Below are 19,117 nucleotides of genomic sequence, written 5' to 3' on the forward strand. Positions count from 1 at the left end.
CTACATTCGAACTCAGAAGGCCGGAATGTCTCTTCTCATTCTCTAACTCTTATGAGTCGTTTTTGTGAGATGAGATCCAATCCTCTGATAGGTTAATCTTTCCTCACCAAACCACCCGCTGATCAAATTAAACGACAGTGGGTCCCCCAACATTTCCATCTGCCAGTCATTGGCATTTCTCAGACTCAACATGTTAGGTCCTAATCACCTAGCATTAAAGTCTCCCTCTGATGAACGAGAGGTCCACTTTCAAATCGAGTGATCAAACCTTCCGACAGTTAGGGTCATCTCAAACTCCTGCTGGGTCAAACCTATAAAAGTTAGGGCCAAAGCCAAATTCCTCTCTCGATTCCTTCCATGAACGAGAGGTCCACTTGGAACAGTCAAACCTATAAAAGTTAGGATTGTTCCCCGATCTCACTTAGTCAAGCCTACAAACAGTCAAGACTAAGGCCGAGTCATTCCTTTTCGATAAAAAATCCACCTTTGTCCCCTTTTTCCACCAAACCTATAAAAGTTAGGGTTGAAATTGGGCTTTCTCCTCAATAAATGAGGGATTCTTTTGATTCAAATGACCAATCCTATAAAAGTTAGGGTCGTTCGAACCTTTCCGATTCTCGGAGTGGAGATCCCACTCCTAGTTTCAATCATTTCGGATTCTGGGGGTGGAGATCCCACCTCGAGTTTCCTTTCCAGCTGTAGATAGAAGATAAAATTCTTCCTCTTCAGCACCGGGAGATAGAATATAAAATTCTTCCTCTCCCGTTTCTCAGTCTGTCTTTGCTCTTAGAAAAGACACAATTCTCAACTTCCGATCCGGGCACTTGGTGTACGGGGAATTTTATCTCGACTCCTAAATAGAGATAAGCCTACGCCTAACACGCGTTGCCGGTTTAGTCTTTTACCGATTGAAGAAGATACCAGAATTCCAGTCTGGGGAATTTCATCCCGAAACCTAAGAAGGGATGAGTCAGCGCCTAACACGCGTTGCCGGTTTAGTCTTTTACCGATTGAGCACGGGGAATTTTATCTCGACTCCTAAATAGAGATAAGCCTACGCCTAACACGCGTTGCCGGTTTAGTCTTTCACCGATTAAAGAAAAAGACACCAAGGTCTAAACTTGGGGAATTTTATCCCGAAGCCTAAGTAGGGATGAGTCAACACCTAGTACGTGTTGCCGGGTAGCCTATTCCCGTAACAAGGGCGAAGTCTATGTATTCAAAATCATAGCACAAAGCCTCAGAGAATTTACTCTCTTAGCATAACGTTACATGTGGAACGGATCTAGACAATCCGCATGCTAGCCCGATTCAAACGGTAATCGGTAAAGGCACACCAAACCCGTTGATGGCTGGGGGTTTGCCAAAAATTCCAAAGTCCATGTCTAACACACATGGCCGGTTTAGTCTTTCTCCGATTGAAGAAGACACCAGGGTCTAAACCTGGGGAATTTTATCCCGAAGCCTAAGAAGGGATAAGTCATCGCCTAATACGCAGTGCGGGGTGCCCTTTCCCTATAAGAAATGGTTAAGTCTATGTATTCAAAATCATAGCATCAAGTCTAAGAAAAGCAATTTTCTTAGCACAACGTTACATGTGAGACGGGTTTAATAATTCACATGCTAGTCCGATTTCAAACGGTAATCGGTAAAGACATTTCAAACCCGTTGATGGCTGGGGGTTTGCCAAAAATCCCATAAACCTTGTCATTCAGAATAAATACAGAAAGATCACAAAAGAAGCAAATGCGGAGTCTCTATTAATAGATCGAGTCAAAAGCATACAATAAAAAGCTCGTTAGCCCGAAGGCAGTTGGCGGTCGAGGATATGAGACTTTAAACTAAAGAGTCTATCTACATAACTCCGCTCGAGTTCTGCCTGCAGATCAGCTCGAGCAGATTCTTCAGAACTGCTTAAAATCTCCGCGGCTTCACTCTTCAGCTTCATCAGTCTCTCCTGGGTGGATCCTAGCTTCTCGAGTGCCTGTTCACGAGAACGCTCTAGTCCGGCTAGGTCATCTGCAATAAGAGCAGCAGATTCCTCGGCACACTTCAAGGCCTCTCTCAACCTAGTCACTTCCTCGCGGCTCGAGTCCAAAGAGCGGAGTAGCTCAGCTCTATCCGTATCTTTCCTCGCCACGTTAGCCATTAGCTGCGCAATGGAGCTCTCATGTGACTGAAGCTCGCATCCAATGGAAGATCTCAGGTCACGCCACTATGCCAGCCTAGGCTCCAGCTGAGAGGACACGAAAGAAGAAGCCCCGTTAATCTCTAATTCCTTCAACTCTCGGATCTCTGACTCCAGGGCAGCGAAATCGGCAGTGAAGGAATCGGCCAATTCCGGGTATCCTTCCTCCCTCATCATCATCATGTGGCGAGAAAAGGAGCGCCTGAACTGATCGAAACCGTATCCTCTATGAAGAAGTTTCTCGATCATGCCGTTATAAAAGGCAGTGAAGAAGCCGAGGTCCGTACGAAAAATGTCTCTGTCGGGATCAGTATCGACCAAAAGGGCGCGGACCCGCTCATATAGAGAGGATCGAGATCCTACAAGCAACAACATAAAAGTTCAGTAGATTATCGAATGCGATAAGGAAATTCAAAGGGCGAATTCCGAGCATACCAACGCCAACGGAGGTCCCCTCAGGCTGAGGTCCGACAGGCTCTGAGATAGCGGCAGAAGTGGTCATGGAGGGTATATCAACCCCTACAGGCAGATCGCTCATACTACTCTGCAAGGGCGGGGAGACGCCACTTCTATGCAGACCTTCAGCCCCAGAAACTGTAGTAGTATCAGGCCCAACGGCCGGTCCTATAGTTACACTCCTGTATTAGTCAAATGGAAATTTGGACAAATAAGGAGAATCGGGACAAGAAGATCGTATGCATACCGGCAATCCCACCATCCTCAGATGCAGCGGGAATGCCAAGAGTCATAAGGGTATCGGCCCAAGCGGCTGGTCCTATGGTTGTACTTCTTTATTAGTCAAAATGAAAATTTAGACAAATAAGGAGGATTGGGATGATAAGGTCATCTGCATACCTGTAGGTCCATCATCCGTAGATATCTGAGGAATGCCAGGAGTCATAAGAGAATCAGTCCCGGTGGCTGGTCCTATGATTGCACTCATATGTTAGTCAAAAGTAAGATTAACATAGAGAAGTACGATATCCCTAAATCGTATGCGTACCTGTGAGTCCGTCATTCCGAGGCAAGCTAGATATGCCAGGAATTGATATTGGACTGATCCCAATGGTTGGCGCTGTAATATTAATCCTTCGTTAGTCAGACAAAAGATCAGGCAAGATGAAGGGAATCAAATATATACCTATGAATGAATCATTCCCAAAGAATGGTCTCTCGGTTCCTCTGGTAGTCTGTTCAGCCAGCATATCGGCTAATAAGCCAGCATCGGGTTTCGAGAAGCTTGGTACAGGAGCACACCCCCGTTCCTCGAAACCTACATCATGATAGGCTCCATCCTCAGCTGGCCTTCCCATCGCGACATCTGCAGGGTAACCCGAATGTTGGAAGAGGAGGAAAGCTCAAAAAATACTTGCAGCAAAAACAGAAGATCTTCCTTCCCCATGCTTGAGGAAGGTAACATTGGATGTAGATATACCTGAATACGGGACGGTGGACTCAGCATTATTCACTTGCCCAAGATCAATGTTTAGATCGATGCCCAGAGACCCGTCATGAAGGGCGTCGCACATCTGCTGCATAAAGCAATCCATGTTATCAGATCCAGGAGATACCGGACCCGGTGGGAGTTCGCCCTCTTCGAAGAACCCTGGAGCATAAAACATGGTTACGAATCCCAAAAGGAAAATCACCTTAAAGCAATAAAATGTTACCTTCCCCTCCATCGGCAGTACTTCCTAAGTCCACTCCATAAGGACGCTGACCATCATGGGACTTATGTACGGTCTTCTTCCTTTTCGGGGCACCAACCCTCCTAGGACCAACGGGTCGGTCATGCACAGGCATGTCACACGTTTCAACGTGTGTAGGAGCTAGCGGCTCATGATCGTCACCTGTCCTACCTAAAGTGACAATGGTCATTTCATTAAACAAACAAGAATGGAGAAGGAAAATCAAAGAGCATGACAAACCTGTATCGAATTCTTCTCGGTCGGTGTCTGCATCCACATATTCCTCCTCGGAGGTCTCGTCGTCGTCACCCGTAGGAAGGAGCTCTTCATCATCTGTGAGAAGAGATTTGACATGTCCCTTTCTCCGCTTCTGAGCAAGCTCAGCCCTGCGAGCAGCCATCATAGCAGCCCGGACCGAGTACTCAGACTATAACTCTGAAAGGCTCCTCATACCTATGGATTCATAGGCGGAAAGGAACCACTTGCAACTGAGGAAAGTGGTCAGCGGCTTACGCCTATATGAAGGAAGAGCAAAATGGACTCCAGTGTAGCCCACCATAGTCCACAGCCATGCTCGTACGCCGTCGATAAGCCCTCCCTCAACCTGTAGACCACGGCTTGGATTCCCAACATATAGTTGGTCATAGCCGAACTGACGAGCAAAACGGCAGGGAAGATAAGGCTCTATGTGGCATCGATTCTTCACCCGGAGAACAAGATGCCCAACGCGGATGTTCACTAACCAGCGAAAGCTACCAACATCGAGAACAGTCCGGTCACTTCTAGGTTTCTCCTCATCAATCAGCGTGTCACCATAGCGACCTGAAAAGTGAGGAAAACACTTGAAGAACTCCCAGCTCTTACGGACTCGGAGCTCTCGTTGAACATCACTGAATTTGTTCCCGAGCCATCTGCTCTTCTCTAACAGCTGCATGAAAGGAACGGGGACATCAACAACGCTGGGCGCCGACATCAAGTCAGGACGATGAAGAACGAGCCATGCCATCAGATATGCGTAAGGAAGCTCGACCTTCGGACAAATAAGCTCAGTCGATGGTTCAGAACCCATCTGTGTAAAACTGCTGATTAGACACCTAAGCCCGCAATGGATGCCAGCAACCATCGCTGGGAGCAGGGAAAGCTCTCTCCCGTAAGCTAGCTGAACTGCAGGGAAGAGCACCTCGATGGGTAGAGCGTCTGAAGGCTGGTGCGGGACAACACATTTCTTCAACCAAAGGGCAAGGTAGCCTGCTAGTAGAGTCCGGGGCCCAAGGGACTTCTGTGCACGGCAGAGAAAAGAACGAAACTTGGTTCCCGCAGGAAAAGCTCCCTCAGCACTGGCGATGGTGTAAGAACGAGCTTCAGCCTTCTCCAGTAACTCATTAATTGTGGAAGGGGTCAACACGTCTAATTCATGAATGGGCTCGCCGGAATTACCCTCCAAGTTCTGGAACAAATAGCAAGCAAACTGCTTCAAGCTGACCTGCCTCTTCCTTTTTGCTTGAGGAGAAGTCTGGACCAAGGAGGTATGATAATGACAAGTAAGATCCCAGAGAGTGTCATGCATGTCGGGAGTATCTTTCTTCATACACTCCAACTGCTGGTTCGAGGGAAAATACTCCTGATACGGACAATCCCCCATCGGAAGACCAGAAACATGATGCATCTCATGCAAGGCCAACCCTAACTCGCCACCGCTGGTCAGGAAGGTGTTACTGTCAGGCATGGGCGACAGCTGACTGGGATTCCATACATGGTGGCTCGTATGGGCGCATACAACCCACTGCTCTTCAGATCCCTCTCCCAGCGCGCTAAGACGAAATCAGTCATGCGAGCCCACCACCCTTTGGCTAGTGAGGAAGCCCAGCCATAGCATCTGTATTCTGGTGGAGGTAACCGTCTCCCAAGAAGAGCTAGACGGTTACTCACAGTAGAAGCAGCTGCTGACACCTCGCTTGGGGGTGCAGTGTTAAGGCCCATAATCCCGGGTCGAAGACCACGAACGTCATGATACCCGTTAGAGCCAGGAGTCTTGTGGTGAGTGGCATATCCACACTGAACTCGCTCAGCATCTTCAGTAAGGTGCCAAGACATCTGTCGCTCCACGGCCTGCCCCTTCAAGTGACTGAAAGAATATTGGCGTGGAATCGAGGGGATGTACAAACAAGCTCCCTCGTCGAGAGTCAGCCAGTGCTCCTCGCCAAGGGTCAACGCAGCAGGATCCTCGACATGATCCCCGAACAGGAAACTCGGCTTCTTTAAAGCCTGAGTGGAGGTAGAATCCGCGATAAAGGAGGCATCTGTAATAAGCTGGCGCAAGCAATGGCGCCCTCCTTCCCGTATCAAGCGGCAAGATTCGTCTGAGCGATCTCTGTCGAACCGAGGAAGTGGACTAACAGCCTGCCTAAGGGAAGCTGAAGAGAAGACCTCCCGGCTACAACCGATATTGGCGTGAGGAGGAAGGCTGCCCGCGGGAAACTCCACTACAATAAAGCACAAGGGTGGAGTCAGAAAATTCATAAGAAGAATGATAAGCTCATCCACGGAATAATTGGAGAGACGATTTTGAGCGTCCTACACTGGAAGAACGGTATGCATCATCACGTGAATAACGTGGTAACATACACCGAACTATAAGGTGTAGGACGACACAAAATCGCCCCAATATACCAGAAGACTTGAATTGGCTAAGCAAGACAAGTCTGAAACCTTAACCCCCGCAAAGGAGGGTGTCGGTTCTTCCTTCATGACCCGCAAAGAGGTCAATCAGGGATACAAGAAAATATATATATAAATTCTCACCCCCGAAGAAAGAGGCCGCGGGGGAAGATGTCGCGGGAACCTCTTCCTCGCTGTGCTGCGAATGAGAACGACTCCTACGAGGTCGAGATCGGCGCGGAGACATTGAAAATCTGCAACGAAAAGCAGCAAGTCAGGTACAATCTAAAATATGAATACACGAAATTTAAAAGGGAAATTAAGAACTTTAATTAAAATCCTATACATAAATAGGATTTCATAATTGAAGTCTAGTTAAACCTACAAATTTCGTGCATGCGAAACAATGATTGTCATTTTTCGCGGTGAATTTTGGTCAAGGACACGCTCGGGTTGGGTCATGGTCATCATGTCTGATCATATAGCACCCCCCGATACCCCACAATTTTGGTTAATTTTACAAATGAGCCATTTTGTAGAATTTAGCCAATTTCAGTCCAATTTTGCATAAAAGCCCCCTCAAATTTTCGGCCACATTGCAAATTTTGCATAAAACCCCCCAAAGCTTTGTGCATCCACAACCCATCATCAAAGAGCCTATCTTTTAACTCATGAGAACAAAAAGTTGTAATCTTTGCATATGAGTTCATAGCATACCCCCATTACAAACATAAAGCTACAATCTTGTCAAAAAAAAAGGAGATCTTGTAAAGGGGAACTTACCAAATCAAGAGGCTTTTCTTGAGCTTGAGGATGAAGGAGGAACCCTAGCTTGAAAGGAGATCAAACTCGGCCAAGAGGGGAACAAAAATCCGAAAACTTGGTATGGGTTTTGGAGAGGAACAATGGTGGAAGGATTAAAGGAAGAAGAAGGAGTTGGAGAGGGATTTTCTTTTGAAAATTTGAAAAGAAGGGGGAAAACAAAAGAGGCAATAAAGCCAAAACAAGGGAGAAAGCTAAAAAGGGAAACAAACAAAAAAAGAAACAGACAAAGAGAGGGGGGGTGTCTCGGTCCTAGAACCGAGACATCCTAGGGTGTCTCGGCCTTGGCCGAGACACCCTAAGGTGTCTCGGCCAAGGGTGAGACACCCACGGGTGTTTCGGGTCCCGTTTTGTCCCCGTACGCCTATTTTAAGGCCCGAATTCACCCGTTTTTGTCGATTATTGGATGTCTTGATGAAAATCGACACCAATCAACATTCGATGCGCGAAACCCTGGGGTCAACGCCGGTCAACGCGTAACCCTAGGTCAACGCCAGTCAACGCGTTGCAACACAAGTCAACGTTCGACGATTCGAAACCCTAAGGGTTAACACCGGTCAACGCGTAACCCTAGGTCAACGCCAGTCAACGTGTTGCGACAAAAGTCAACGTTCGAGGATTCAAAATCCACACTAATCAACGTTTGACGATCCAAAACCCTAGGGTCAACGTCGGTCAACGCGTAACCCTAGGTCAATGCCAGTCAACGCGTTGCAACCAAAGTCAACGTTCGATGATTCGAAACCCAAGGGTCAACGCGTAACCCACGGTCAACGCCAGTCAACGCGTTGCGACAAAAGTCAACGTTCGAGGATTCAAAATCCACACTAATCAACGTTCGACGATTCGAAACCCTAGGGTTAACGCCGGTCAGCGCGTAACCCTAGAACGCGTTGCAACCAATGTCAACATTTGACAATTCGAAACCCTATGGTCAACGCCGGTCAACGCGTAACCCTAGGTCAACGCCAAGCAACGCGTTGCAAACGAAAGTCAACGTTCGACGATCCGAAACCTTAGGGTGGACGCCGGTCAACGCGTAACCCTAGGTCAACGCCAGTCAACGCGTTGCGACAAAAAGTCAACACACGATGATCTGAAACCCTAAGTCAACACAATGTGACGGAGGTAGTTCAAAGTCAACTCAATGACACGAGCCAAACTCAATTCATCAGCTGCAGACTCGAGACTCTGACGATGGCCAAGCGATAAACGCAGTGCCGAAAGAACTTCGGCTATTCGTCAAAGCTTCGAATGGACCGAAAATCAAAGGAGCCAAGAGTTAAAGCTAACTACAGGTCCTTACGCCGACTGAAGGCTAGACCAATCACATCCAAAGTATTCCAGCCTCTTCTATAAAAAAAACGAGTCCGGAACACTTTGGAGGGGGTATCTGTAGGCGTCGAAAAATGCCTATAGGTCTCCACAAACGGTTCAATGTTAAAGAGCGACGATGAACATCACTATACGATCCACAGGAGTCCAATTGACGTTGATGAACGATTAAAGTGAATCGACGAACTACGTGAGCTGATAGGATTTCGGAACAACGAAGACCCGGACCAATCGGGAACCCGGCGATGTTCACAAAAAGGACAACGCCCTTCGAGTCTCGTTCATTCTACAGATAATCCAACCATTGGAACAGATAGAACTCTTCGTCAAGCTTCCAACGCACTTGGAATCAGTCAAATCCGAGTTCATACGCAACGGAGCGTCTCAGGCTAAGTTGGGACACCCGGGGTGTCTCGGGAAAGTCAAAACACCCCATGGGTGTCTAGGCACCCTAGTTGCTCCCCCTTGCCTATAAATAGCCCCTTTGGGCCTCATTTTTGAAGATCTGGATTTTTGGAGAAGTTGGCGAAGCCCTGTTGCAGTGAAGAGTGGTCGAGCGCTTCAACCAAGGAAGAGAGAGGTCTTCATCAGAGCCTTCATCACCTGTCCCCCTTTTCCTTAGTATTACCCTTCGCCGGTAATCACTAAGAAGAGCAGATATCTCGTTTTAGCCGAGATAGACGCTTCAGGCTTCTAGATCTCATACGGGTCAACGAAGCTCTGTCCGATTTTTCGGAACAGATCTGAGTGCCAGGTAGTCCACGGATATTGACGTCCCCGTCACAGGCAAAAGACCCACGCAAGCAGAAGACCGATAAACGATCTCTGCGTTTGTTTTTACGAGAATTGTAGCTTTTGTTTTCATTGTGTGAAAGTCTTATAAAAAAGACAATCTTTTTTTGTTTCATTGTAACGACTAAAGTTGTAATGAATACAGCAATGAATACAACAATTTTCGACGCAAACAGGGAGCTTTTTGAGCTTCCAAAGGGGCGGAAGGTAATTGGTTGCAAGTGGGTATACACGAAGAAGGAGGGCATTGAGGGCACTCCATTGAGGTTCAAAGCTAGGTTAGTTGCGAAGGGCTATGCACAGGAGGAAGGTATTGACTATAATGAGGCTTTCTCTCCGATGGTGAAGCACTCTTCAATTCGGATTTTGCTAGCTTTGGTGGCACAGTATGGTTTGGAGTTAGATCAGTTGGATGTGAAGACAACATTTCTTCATGGTGATCTTGATGAAGAAATATATATGACTCAGCCGTTAGGATTCCGAACTACAGGGAAGGAAAAATTAGTTTGCAAACTGAAGAAATCACTATACGGTTTGAAGCAGTCTCCTCGACAGTGGTATAGGCGATTCGATGGTTTTATGATTGGTCATTCGTACACTCGGAGCCAGTTTGATCCTTGCGTATATTTTCGTAAGTTAAAAGGAGGTGCGTACATTTATTTGTTGCTCTATGTCGATGACATGTTGGTTTCCTCTATTTCCAGGTCGGCTATAGATGAGTTGAAAGTTCAGCTTTCAAATGAGTTTGAGGCGAAGCGTATTTTAGGGATGGAGATCGGCAGAGACAAGAAGAAGGGCAGGATTTGTTTGACACAGGTGGCTTATTTGAAGAAGGTTCTACAGTGATTTCATGTTAGCATGGATACGAAGCCAGTTAGTGTACCTTTGGGAGCCCATTTGAAGCTTTCAGCTGGTCTTTCACCAAAGTCAGTTGAAGATCGAGAGTTAATGTCGAAGACTCCATATGCGAGCGCAGTTAGGAGCTTGAAATATGCGATGGTATGTACGAGACCAGATTTGTCACAGGCAGTAAGCATGGTATCGAGATACATGCACGATACAGGAGTGGGTCATTGGGACGCCGTGAAATGGATTTTGAGGTACATTCGAGGTACGCTCAATGTTGGTTTAGTTTATGAGCGGTACACTACAGGTGGGCAGTTATGCATTGGCTATGTTGATTCGGATTATGCCGGGGATTTGGATAAGCGCCGGTCTACTACGGGGTATGTGTTTACTTTGACCCATGCACCGGTGTGTTGGAGATGCACCTTACAGTCGATGGTGGCTTTGTCTATGACGGAGGCAGAGTATATGGTAGTTACGGAGGCTGTGAAGGAGGCTATTTGGCTTCGAGGACTTTTGAAGGAACTTGGTATATCACAGAGGTCAGTCACTATTCATTGTGATAGCATGAGTGCTATCTATTTGGCGAAGAATCAGGTTTTTCATGCGAGGACGAAGCACATTGACGTTCGTTATCACTTCGTTCGAGATGTTCTTGAAGATGGTGATGTGGAGATTATGAAAGTCCACACGAAGGATAATCCGGTGGATATGCTCACTAAGGTGGTTCCGAGCAACAAGTTTGATCATTGTCGAAACTTGTTGTATATTCATGATTGTTGAGGCCGTTGGCGGCCATTTGGGTGAACTACGTTCGGCTTGATTCCTTGGGCAAGAGGATACGTAGGCAGTCATGTTTGATGCAGCCGGTTTGGATTAGTTGATGGGGGTGAGATTGTTTGGACTCTCGTTCGGGTTCTCGACTTATTGTGGATTGAGTTCGTACTGGACACAATAAGTTGGGATATTTGGATGCTATGGTGTCGGCTCAGTTTTGAGAAAACTTCACCGAGGTGGAGAATTGTGTGAACGCATTTATAGTGGGGGCCACCCACGTGCAAGGCTTCAAGGCCCACCCGATTTCACAATTCGTGCATATAAATGCACCTAGGTTTTTGTGAAAAAGTAGCAAGGAGTTTTGTTTAATTGGCGGTTGTGGGGTGCAAGAACAGAGTGCGTGCAAGGATCTTTAGCCGCTGAGTATTTTCTTGTGCGAAGGAGATTTTGTGTAGTCCCTTTTAGGGTTTTGTGCATCCCTTTGAGAGAGTATTTGTGTGAGGGATTTGAGAGTTTGTTTGAGGGTTTAGGTTGTGAGTGATTGTAAACTCTAGTTGTATTCTCTCCCTCTAATAGTATATCTCCCCCCTCCTTGCCCCGTGGACGTAGGCAATTTGCCGAACCACGTAAAAATTGGTTGTACTGCTATTTGTGTGATTTGTAATAGCTTTTAGGTTCCGTCGACGCGCAGTCCTAGAGCTGACGAGAGGAAGAGCTAATATCCTACTTTGATTAGATATTAGGCTTCAGATTCTTGTTCCCTTTGAGAAACAATAATTCTTATTGCGTCCTGACTCTCTTGTTGTGCTGCCGAAGTGCTGCCGAAATTTCCGCTGCGCGCAACACCAAATTCATCAAACACTCCCAAACATCTGCCGGTGATTCGAACGGTAATTTATCAATATATTCCACAGCCTCATTCAAATGCCCCGATTTCCCTAAAACCTCAATCATCCCAATATAATGCTCAACTCCTGGTGTTATCCCATACGCCTTACTCATTGAATCCAAATGAATCAACCCTTCTTCAATAGCCTCAGAGGAAGCACAGGAAGTTAACACAGCTAAAAATTGTTGGATTTAATCTAATAAATCTATTTGTGGGCACATATGATTAATCAATGTGTATTGCTATCTTTCAGGATAACCCACTAAGTGATCAATTAATTTGGGTTAATTGGGTATTAAATAAGTCATGGGGTTATATGTGCAGATACCAGGTTGTAATTGTGATTTATTGAGGGGCTAAATTACAAAAGTACAATATCTATAAATAAGGGGTTATGGTCCCTAACCTAGGGTTACATTCTCTAATTCTCTACACCCCCATCTAGCTAGAGAAATTCGGATTTAGAGAAACCCTAAGGTTAGAAGATCCAAAACCCATCTCAAGGTTCATCCATGGATTCAGGTATAAGCTTCCGCTCATCTATGATTCTTGTTAATCTCTTTGAATTAATCATGGCTATATGGTTTTAGATCTCAAGTTTTGGTTTAGATCTAACAAGTGGTATCAGAGCCACCTTGATTAATTCTTAGGGATTTAAGTTTTATTGGGTTTTTTGATCTTAAATCTCTGGTTAAAGATTCGGTAATTTTTTTTGTTTGGATGAACAGTAACGAAAACTTTCGGATGAACAGTAAAGTTTTTTTTCGGATGAACAGTCACTGAAAAATCGCCGGTGAACAGTAGCTTTTTGGAATTTTTTGGATTTTTTTCTTTGATTTTTTCTTCAATTTTTTTGGGATCTGGAACAAGAAATCATCTTTTGCTTTTCCAATTCTGGATCTGGTTTTGAAAATAAAGCGTTCGTTCTAAGGTGAACCTCGCGTTCAACTCAGGTGAGCGTCAAGCTCAATTTTGACGAACCTCGCGTTCGTGCTTCAGTCGAGCCTCGCGTTCGAACTTCAGACGAACCTCGCGTTCGTACTTCAGACGAACTTCGCGTTCGAACTTCAGACGAACCTCGTGTTCATTTTTAAACGAACCTCGCGTTCGTTCCCAAGTTGAACCTCGCGTTCTTTTATCAAACGAACCTCGCGTTCGTTCATTTTCAGACGAACCTCGCGTTCGTGCTTAAGTGAGTCTCGTACTCAATACAGTCGAACCTCGCGTTCGAAGTTAAGGGAACTTCGTGTTCATTATGGTTAAGCCTCGGCTTTTCATGGGTCCACTTTGGTATACTTAATTTATTCAATTAAGTTATGGGCCCTAATTAAGCTGTGAGACCCCAATTAAGTTTTTGGAAATTCAGTTGATTTAAATTTTTTAATTTAAATCTAATTCGGTTTTTAATCAATTATTTAATTCAAATATTATGACACTAAGGTATTAAGGTTGTCTCTCACTCCAATTGATTAATTGAAACAAGAAGTTGCCAAAGTAACCTCTCTTGTGTAGATTGTTCATGAGGAATGTGAGATGTTTGTGTGTATGCTTTCGTGTAAATATTTAATCGGCCCAAAGGAAGGTTAATATTTATTTAGACTGTATACACATCTGTGATGATAAGCGTGTGACAATTATAAGGTTTACATGTGAATAATGAATCGATCCAAAGATAGTTTCATTATTTGACATGAGTTATTGTCAATGTTTGATCATTGCAACAAGGTATCACTTACAAGTTAATATTACTGTCCAAAGACTTGATATTAATGTTGTGCCGGTATCTTGGATGGGGATTGTCATTATTTGAATTTTATTGATTATGGTTATTGATGTGAGCATTTTTGTTTTATTTCAGCTAATGCATCTGCTGCAACAATTTCTGCTAACATCAACTCAATTCCCATGCTAAATGGGACAAACTTCAAGGTTTGGAAAGAGAACATATTAATTGTTCTTGGCTGCATGGATCTTGACTATGCATTAAGAACTGAACAACCCCAACCTCTCAATGCGGATAGCACTCCTGATGCAAAGAAGGAGCATGAGAAGTGGGAGCGTTCAAATCGCATGAGTCTTATGATCATTAAGCGCGGCGTTCCGGAAGCCTTCAGGGGCATAGAATCCGAAGGGATTACTAAGGCTAAAGATTTCCTTGCCGAAATTGAGAAGCGTTTTGCTAAAAACGATAAGGTAGAAACAAGCACGCTTTTAGCTCGCTTGATTTCGATGAAGTATAAGGGCAAGGGAAACATCAGGGAGTACATTATGGAAATGTCTCATATTGCTTCAAAACTTAAGGCACTTCAACTCGACCTTTGTGATGAGTTACTAGTGCATCTGGTTCTGTTGCTCTTCCTGCACAGTTTAATCAATTTAAGGTCAGTTATAACTGTCAAAAGGAGAAATGGACTCTAAATGAGCTCATTTCATACTGTGTGCAAGAAGAAGACATGTTGAAGTAAGATAAGACAGAAAGTGCTCATTTGGCCTATGCCTCTAAGGATAAGGGCAAGAAAAGGAAGAATGATAAGGAAGCTGCTAAGGGTCCAGTTGAGAAGAAACAACATAAGGATAATCAGGGTTGTTTCTTCTGTAAGAAGCCTGGACATGTAAAGAAGGACTGTACAAAATATCACGCCTGGCGTGATAATAAGGGTACGTTCCTTGCTTTGGTCTGTTCTGAGGTTAATTTAGCTTCAGTACCTAGAAACACTTGGTGGTTAGACTCTGGTGCTACTACTCACATAAGTGTTTCTATGCAGGGTTGCCTGAGCTACCGAAAGCCAAGTGATGTTGAAAGACACATCTTTGTGGGCGACGGACAATCGGTAGATGTGGAAGCAATTGGGCACTTTAGGTTGTTGTTAGGAACTGGTTATTATTTGGATTTAAAAGATACTTTTGTAGTACCGTCTTTTAGACGGAATTTGATTTCAGTTTCTGTATTGGACAAATCAGGTTATTCTTGTTCATTTGGAAACAATCAATTCAGTTTATCTTTTAATTCAAATGTTGTGGGAACCGGTTATTTGAGTACTTATGACAACCTATATTTGATTGATACAATTACTTCTTATAATGAAACTTTGCATGCGGAATCGCGTGGTACTAAACGTAAATTAAATAAAGAAAATTCGGCAACATTATGGCATAAGCACTTGGGTCATATCTCAAAAGGTAGAGTTGAGCGTCTTGTGTCTGATGGTATTTTGGATTCCCTTGATTTTTCGAACTTCGACGTATGTGTTGAATGTATCAAGGGAAAACATACCAAAGTGAAAAGATTAGGTGCCAACAGATCTTCGGATGTCTTAGAATTGATACATACAGATATTTGTGGGTCATTCCCTACGGAATCCTGGAATGGTCAACAATATTTTATATCATTCATAGACGATTACTCACGTTATGGGCACCTATATCTTATTCATAAAAAATCTGAGTCTCTGGACATGTTCAAAGCCTATAAAGCTGAAGTTGAGAATCAACTCAACAGAAGAATTAAAACCGTTAGATCTGATCGTGGTGGTGAGTACTACGGCAGATATGATGGTTCAGGTGAACAACGTCCAAGACCATTTGCTAGATACCTAGAGGAATGCGGTATCGTCCCACAGTACACCATGCCGGGTTCACCTAGCATGAATGGTGTAGCTGAAAAATGAAACATGACTCTTAAGGATATGATAAGAAGTATGATAGCTCATTCTTCTTTACCAGAGTCTCTCTGGGGAGAAGCACTTAAGACAGCAGCTTACATTCTGAATAGAGTACCAAGTAAAGCAGTTGCTAAAACACCTTATGAGCTTTGGACTGGTCGAAAGCCCAGTTTAAAGCATTTACATATTTAGGGATGTCCAGCTGAGGCAAGGCCTTATAGGCCAAATGAAAAGAAATTGGACTCCAAAACAGTTAGCAGCTATTTTAATGGATACTCTGAACGCTCTAGAGGCTATAAGTTTTATGATCCCACTATAAGGAATATTTTTGAGACGGGAATAACAACATTCTTTGAGGATGTTGAGTTTGGGGGGAGAAATAAGGTTAGAGACATTAGTTTTGAGGAGGAATTGGCTTCAGATCCAATCCATACAGTTACTTTTGACAATATTCAGGCTCCTATACCTGTTGTTGCTCAAGAAGTAAATCCAGAACCTCAAGATGATAATGTTGAACAACTCCCTGTTCCAGAAGAACAAACTCAACAACCTCAAGAACCAGTGCCATTAAGGAGATCCACGAGAGAAAGGAGAAATGCTATTCCGGATGATTATATTGTATTTCTCCAAGAACATGAGGAAAGTAGTGGAATGTTGGAAGATGATCCAATCAACTTCTCTCAGGCCATAAAAAGTTCTAACTCTCAACAGTGGATTGATGCCATGAATGAAGAGTACAAGTCTATGCAAGACAATAAGGTTTGGGAACTTGTCCCATTACCAGAAGGTGCAAAACCAATTGGTTGTAAATAGATTTTTAAAACCAAGCGGGATGCAAACGGTAATGTGGAGAGGTATAAGGCGCGTCTTGTGGCTAAAGGCTATAGTCAAAAGGAAGGCATTGATTATACAGAGACTTTCTCTCCGGTTTCATCGAAAGACTCTTTCAGAATAATCATGGCATTTGTTGCTCATTATGACCTTGAGTTACATCAGATGGATGTTAAGACTGTATTTCTCAATGGAGACATTGATGAGATGATTTATATGGTGCAACCTGAAAACTTTGTGTCAGGAGACCCAAAGAATATGGTTTGCAAATTAAGGAAATCCATCTATGGACTCAAGCAAGCTCCTCGTCAATGGTATCATAAGTTTCAACAAATAGTTATCTCGTTCGGTTTTGAGATGAACATTGTTGATGACTGTGTATATCACAAGTTCAGTGGGAGTAAGTATATTTTTCTGGTTCTGTATGTCGATGACATCTTGCTTGCCACTAATGATATAGGCATGTTGCACGAAACCAAGAGATTTCTATCAAAGAATTTTGAGATGAAAGATCTTGGGGACGCCTCTTTTATATTAGGGATCCAGATACATCGAGATCGCTCTCGGGGTATTCTTGGATTATCACAAAAGAGCTATATCGATAAGGTACTTAAAAGGTTTGGCATGCAAGATTGCAGACCAGGTGACACCCCTGTTGCTAAAGGAGACAAGTTTAGTCTCAATCAGTGCCCTAAAGGTAACCTTGAAATTCAGGAAATGCAGAAGATTCCTTATGCTTCGGCTGTAGGAAGTCTAATGTATGCTCAGGTATGTACGCGTCCGGATATTGCGTACATTGTTGGGATGTTAGGCAGATACTTAAGCAACCCTGGTATGGATCATTGGATAGCAGTCAAAAGGGTTATGAGGTATCTTCAGAAAACAAAAGATTACATGCTCACATACAGAAAATCAGAGAAATTAGAGGTCATTGGGTATTCGGACTCTGATTTTGCTGGATGCCAAGATAGCAGGAAGTCTACATCAGGCTACATTTATATGTTAGCAGGAGGAGCTATATCATGGAAAAGTGTCAAACAAACACTAGTAGCTTCCTCCACTATGGCAGCAGAATTTGTAGCTTGCTATGAGGCATCCAATCAGGGAATATGGCTGCGAAATTTTGTCACGGGACTGCGCATTTTGGAAAATGTTGAAAGACCACTAAGGTTATATTGTGACAATAAATCTGCAGTAATGTATTCCAATAACAACAGGAGCTCAACTAAGTCAAAACATATTGACATTAAGTTCCTGGTTGTGAAAGAAAGGGTACAGAGTGGACAGATATCCATAGAGCACATTGGGACAAACTCCATGATAGCTGATCCTCTTACTAAGGGACTGCCACCTAAGGTCTTTCATGAGCATACTGCTCATATGGGTGTGGTATTATTTGAGGATATTATGTTTTAGTGGGAGTTTGTAATTGTGGTGCTTTATGTTTGGTTGTATTGTCTGATCAGAATAAAGTATTCAGTTAAGACACTCTGTTACATTATGTTTGGTTTTGACCTCACTAAGGAGGACCAGTTGAAAATAGACATGTACTGATCACATTGCATGTAATTTTCATGCTGCATATCCATGATTGATCTATGTCGTTTGATTGTATTGGTATATGTGACCATTGATGGGTCGAGTCACGATAAATGTGACGAAGGCCGCTTTGATCCTATATTGATATAGTCAATGGACGAGATTGTTCGGAAATACCTTTTCAGTGATAGCAATTTTTGAGCTCATAAGGTTATACACAATTTAAGGAATCATATGGTGCCCAAGTGGGAGATTGTTGGATTTAATCTAATAAATCTATTTGTGGGCACATATGATTAATCAATGTGTATTGCTATCTTTCAGGATAACCCACTAAAGTGATCAATTAATTTGGGTTAATTGGGTATTAAATAAGTCATGGGGTTATATGTGCAGATACCAGGTTGTAATTGTGATTTATTGAGGGGCTAAATTACAAAAGTACAACATCTATAAATAAGGGGTTATGGTCCCTAACCTAGGGTTACATTCTCTAATTCTCTACACCCCCATCTAGCTAGAGAAATTCGGATTTAGAGAAACCCTAAGGTTAGTAGATCCAAAACCCATCTCAAGGTTCATCCATTGATTCAGGTATAAGCTTCCGCTCATCTATGATTCTTGTTAATCTCTTTGAATTAATCATGGCTATATGGTTTTAGATCTCAAGTTTTGGTTTAGATCTAACAAAAATGTCTCCGAGTTTTGGCTGAAAAAGATGAAAGAACGACTATATTTGAGTTGAAAGATCACAAGTCAGTACGTTGTTTGGCTGGAACTCCCTCACTATAGCCATCTATTATTACAGACTCGTAAACAGTTTTTGATAATCTTCTAATTTCTTACATGAACCAAACTAAAGTACTATGTATTGGCCCAGTATTTGCACACACAGATTTCCTTTTGAACTATGTACACACACCAAGGCACACACATGACACTGGATATGTGCTCAGCCTCTTCAATATGCTATATAGCTTTACAACTACAACCCCTTTGCATAAAAATACATGTCTCTGTTTATGATCGCTCATAGAATGATGACACCATAATGTAAATACCCATAACTAATAAGGATAATTAAACAGGT

General features: G+C 43.6%; 1 protein-coding gene across 1 annotated transcript in view; it reads right to left on the bottom strand.

Annotated features, from left to right (window-relative positions):
- The window catches only part of LOC109839296 (pentatricopeptide repeat-containing protein At2g15690-like), a gene marked incomplete at its 5' end in the record, with an annotated part of 25,632 nt that extends 13,458 nt beyond the window's left edge, over nucleotides 1–12,174 (bottom strand). The window contains 1 exon segment of the mRNA XM_020407726.1: nucleotides 11,958–12,174. Coding sequence (XP_020263315.1) covers nucleotides 11,958–12,174 — 217 coding nt within the window.

The sequence above is a fragment of the Asparagus officinalis genome, chromosome 4 (assembly GCF_001876935.1).
Source record: "Asparagus officinalis chromosome 4, Aspof.V1, whole genome shotgun sequence".
Classification (NCBI taxonomy): domain Eukaryota; kingdom Viridiplantae; phylum Streptophyta; class Magnoliopsida; order Asparagales; family Asparagaceae; genus Asparagus; species Asparagus officinalis.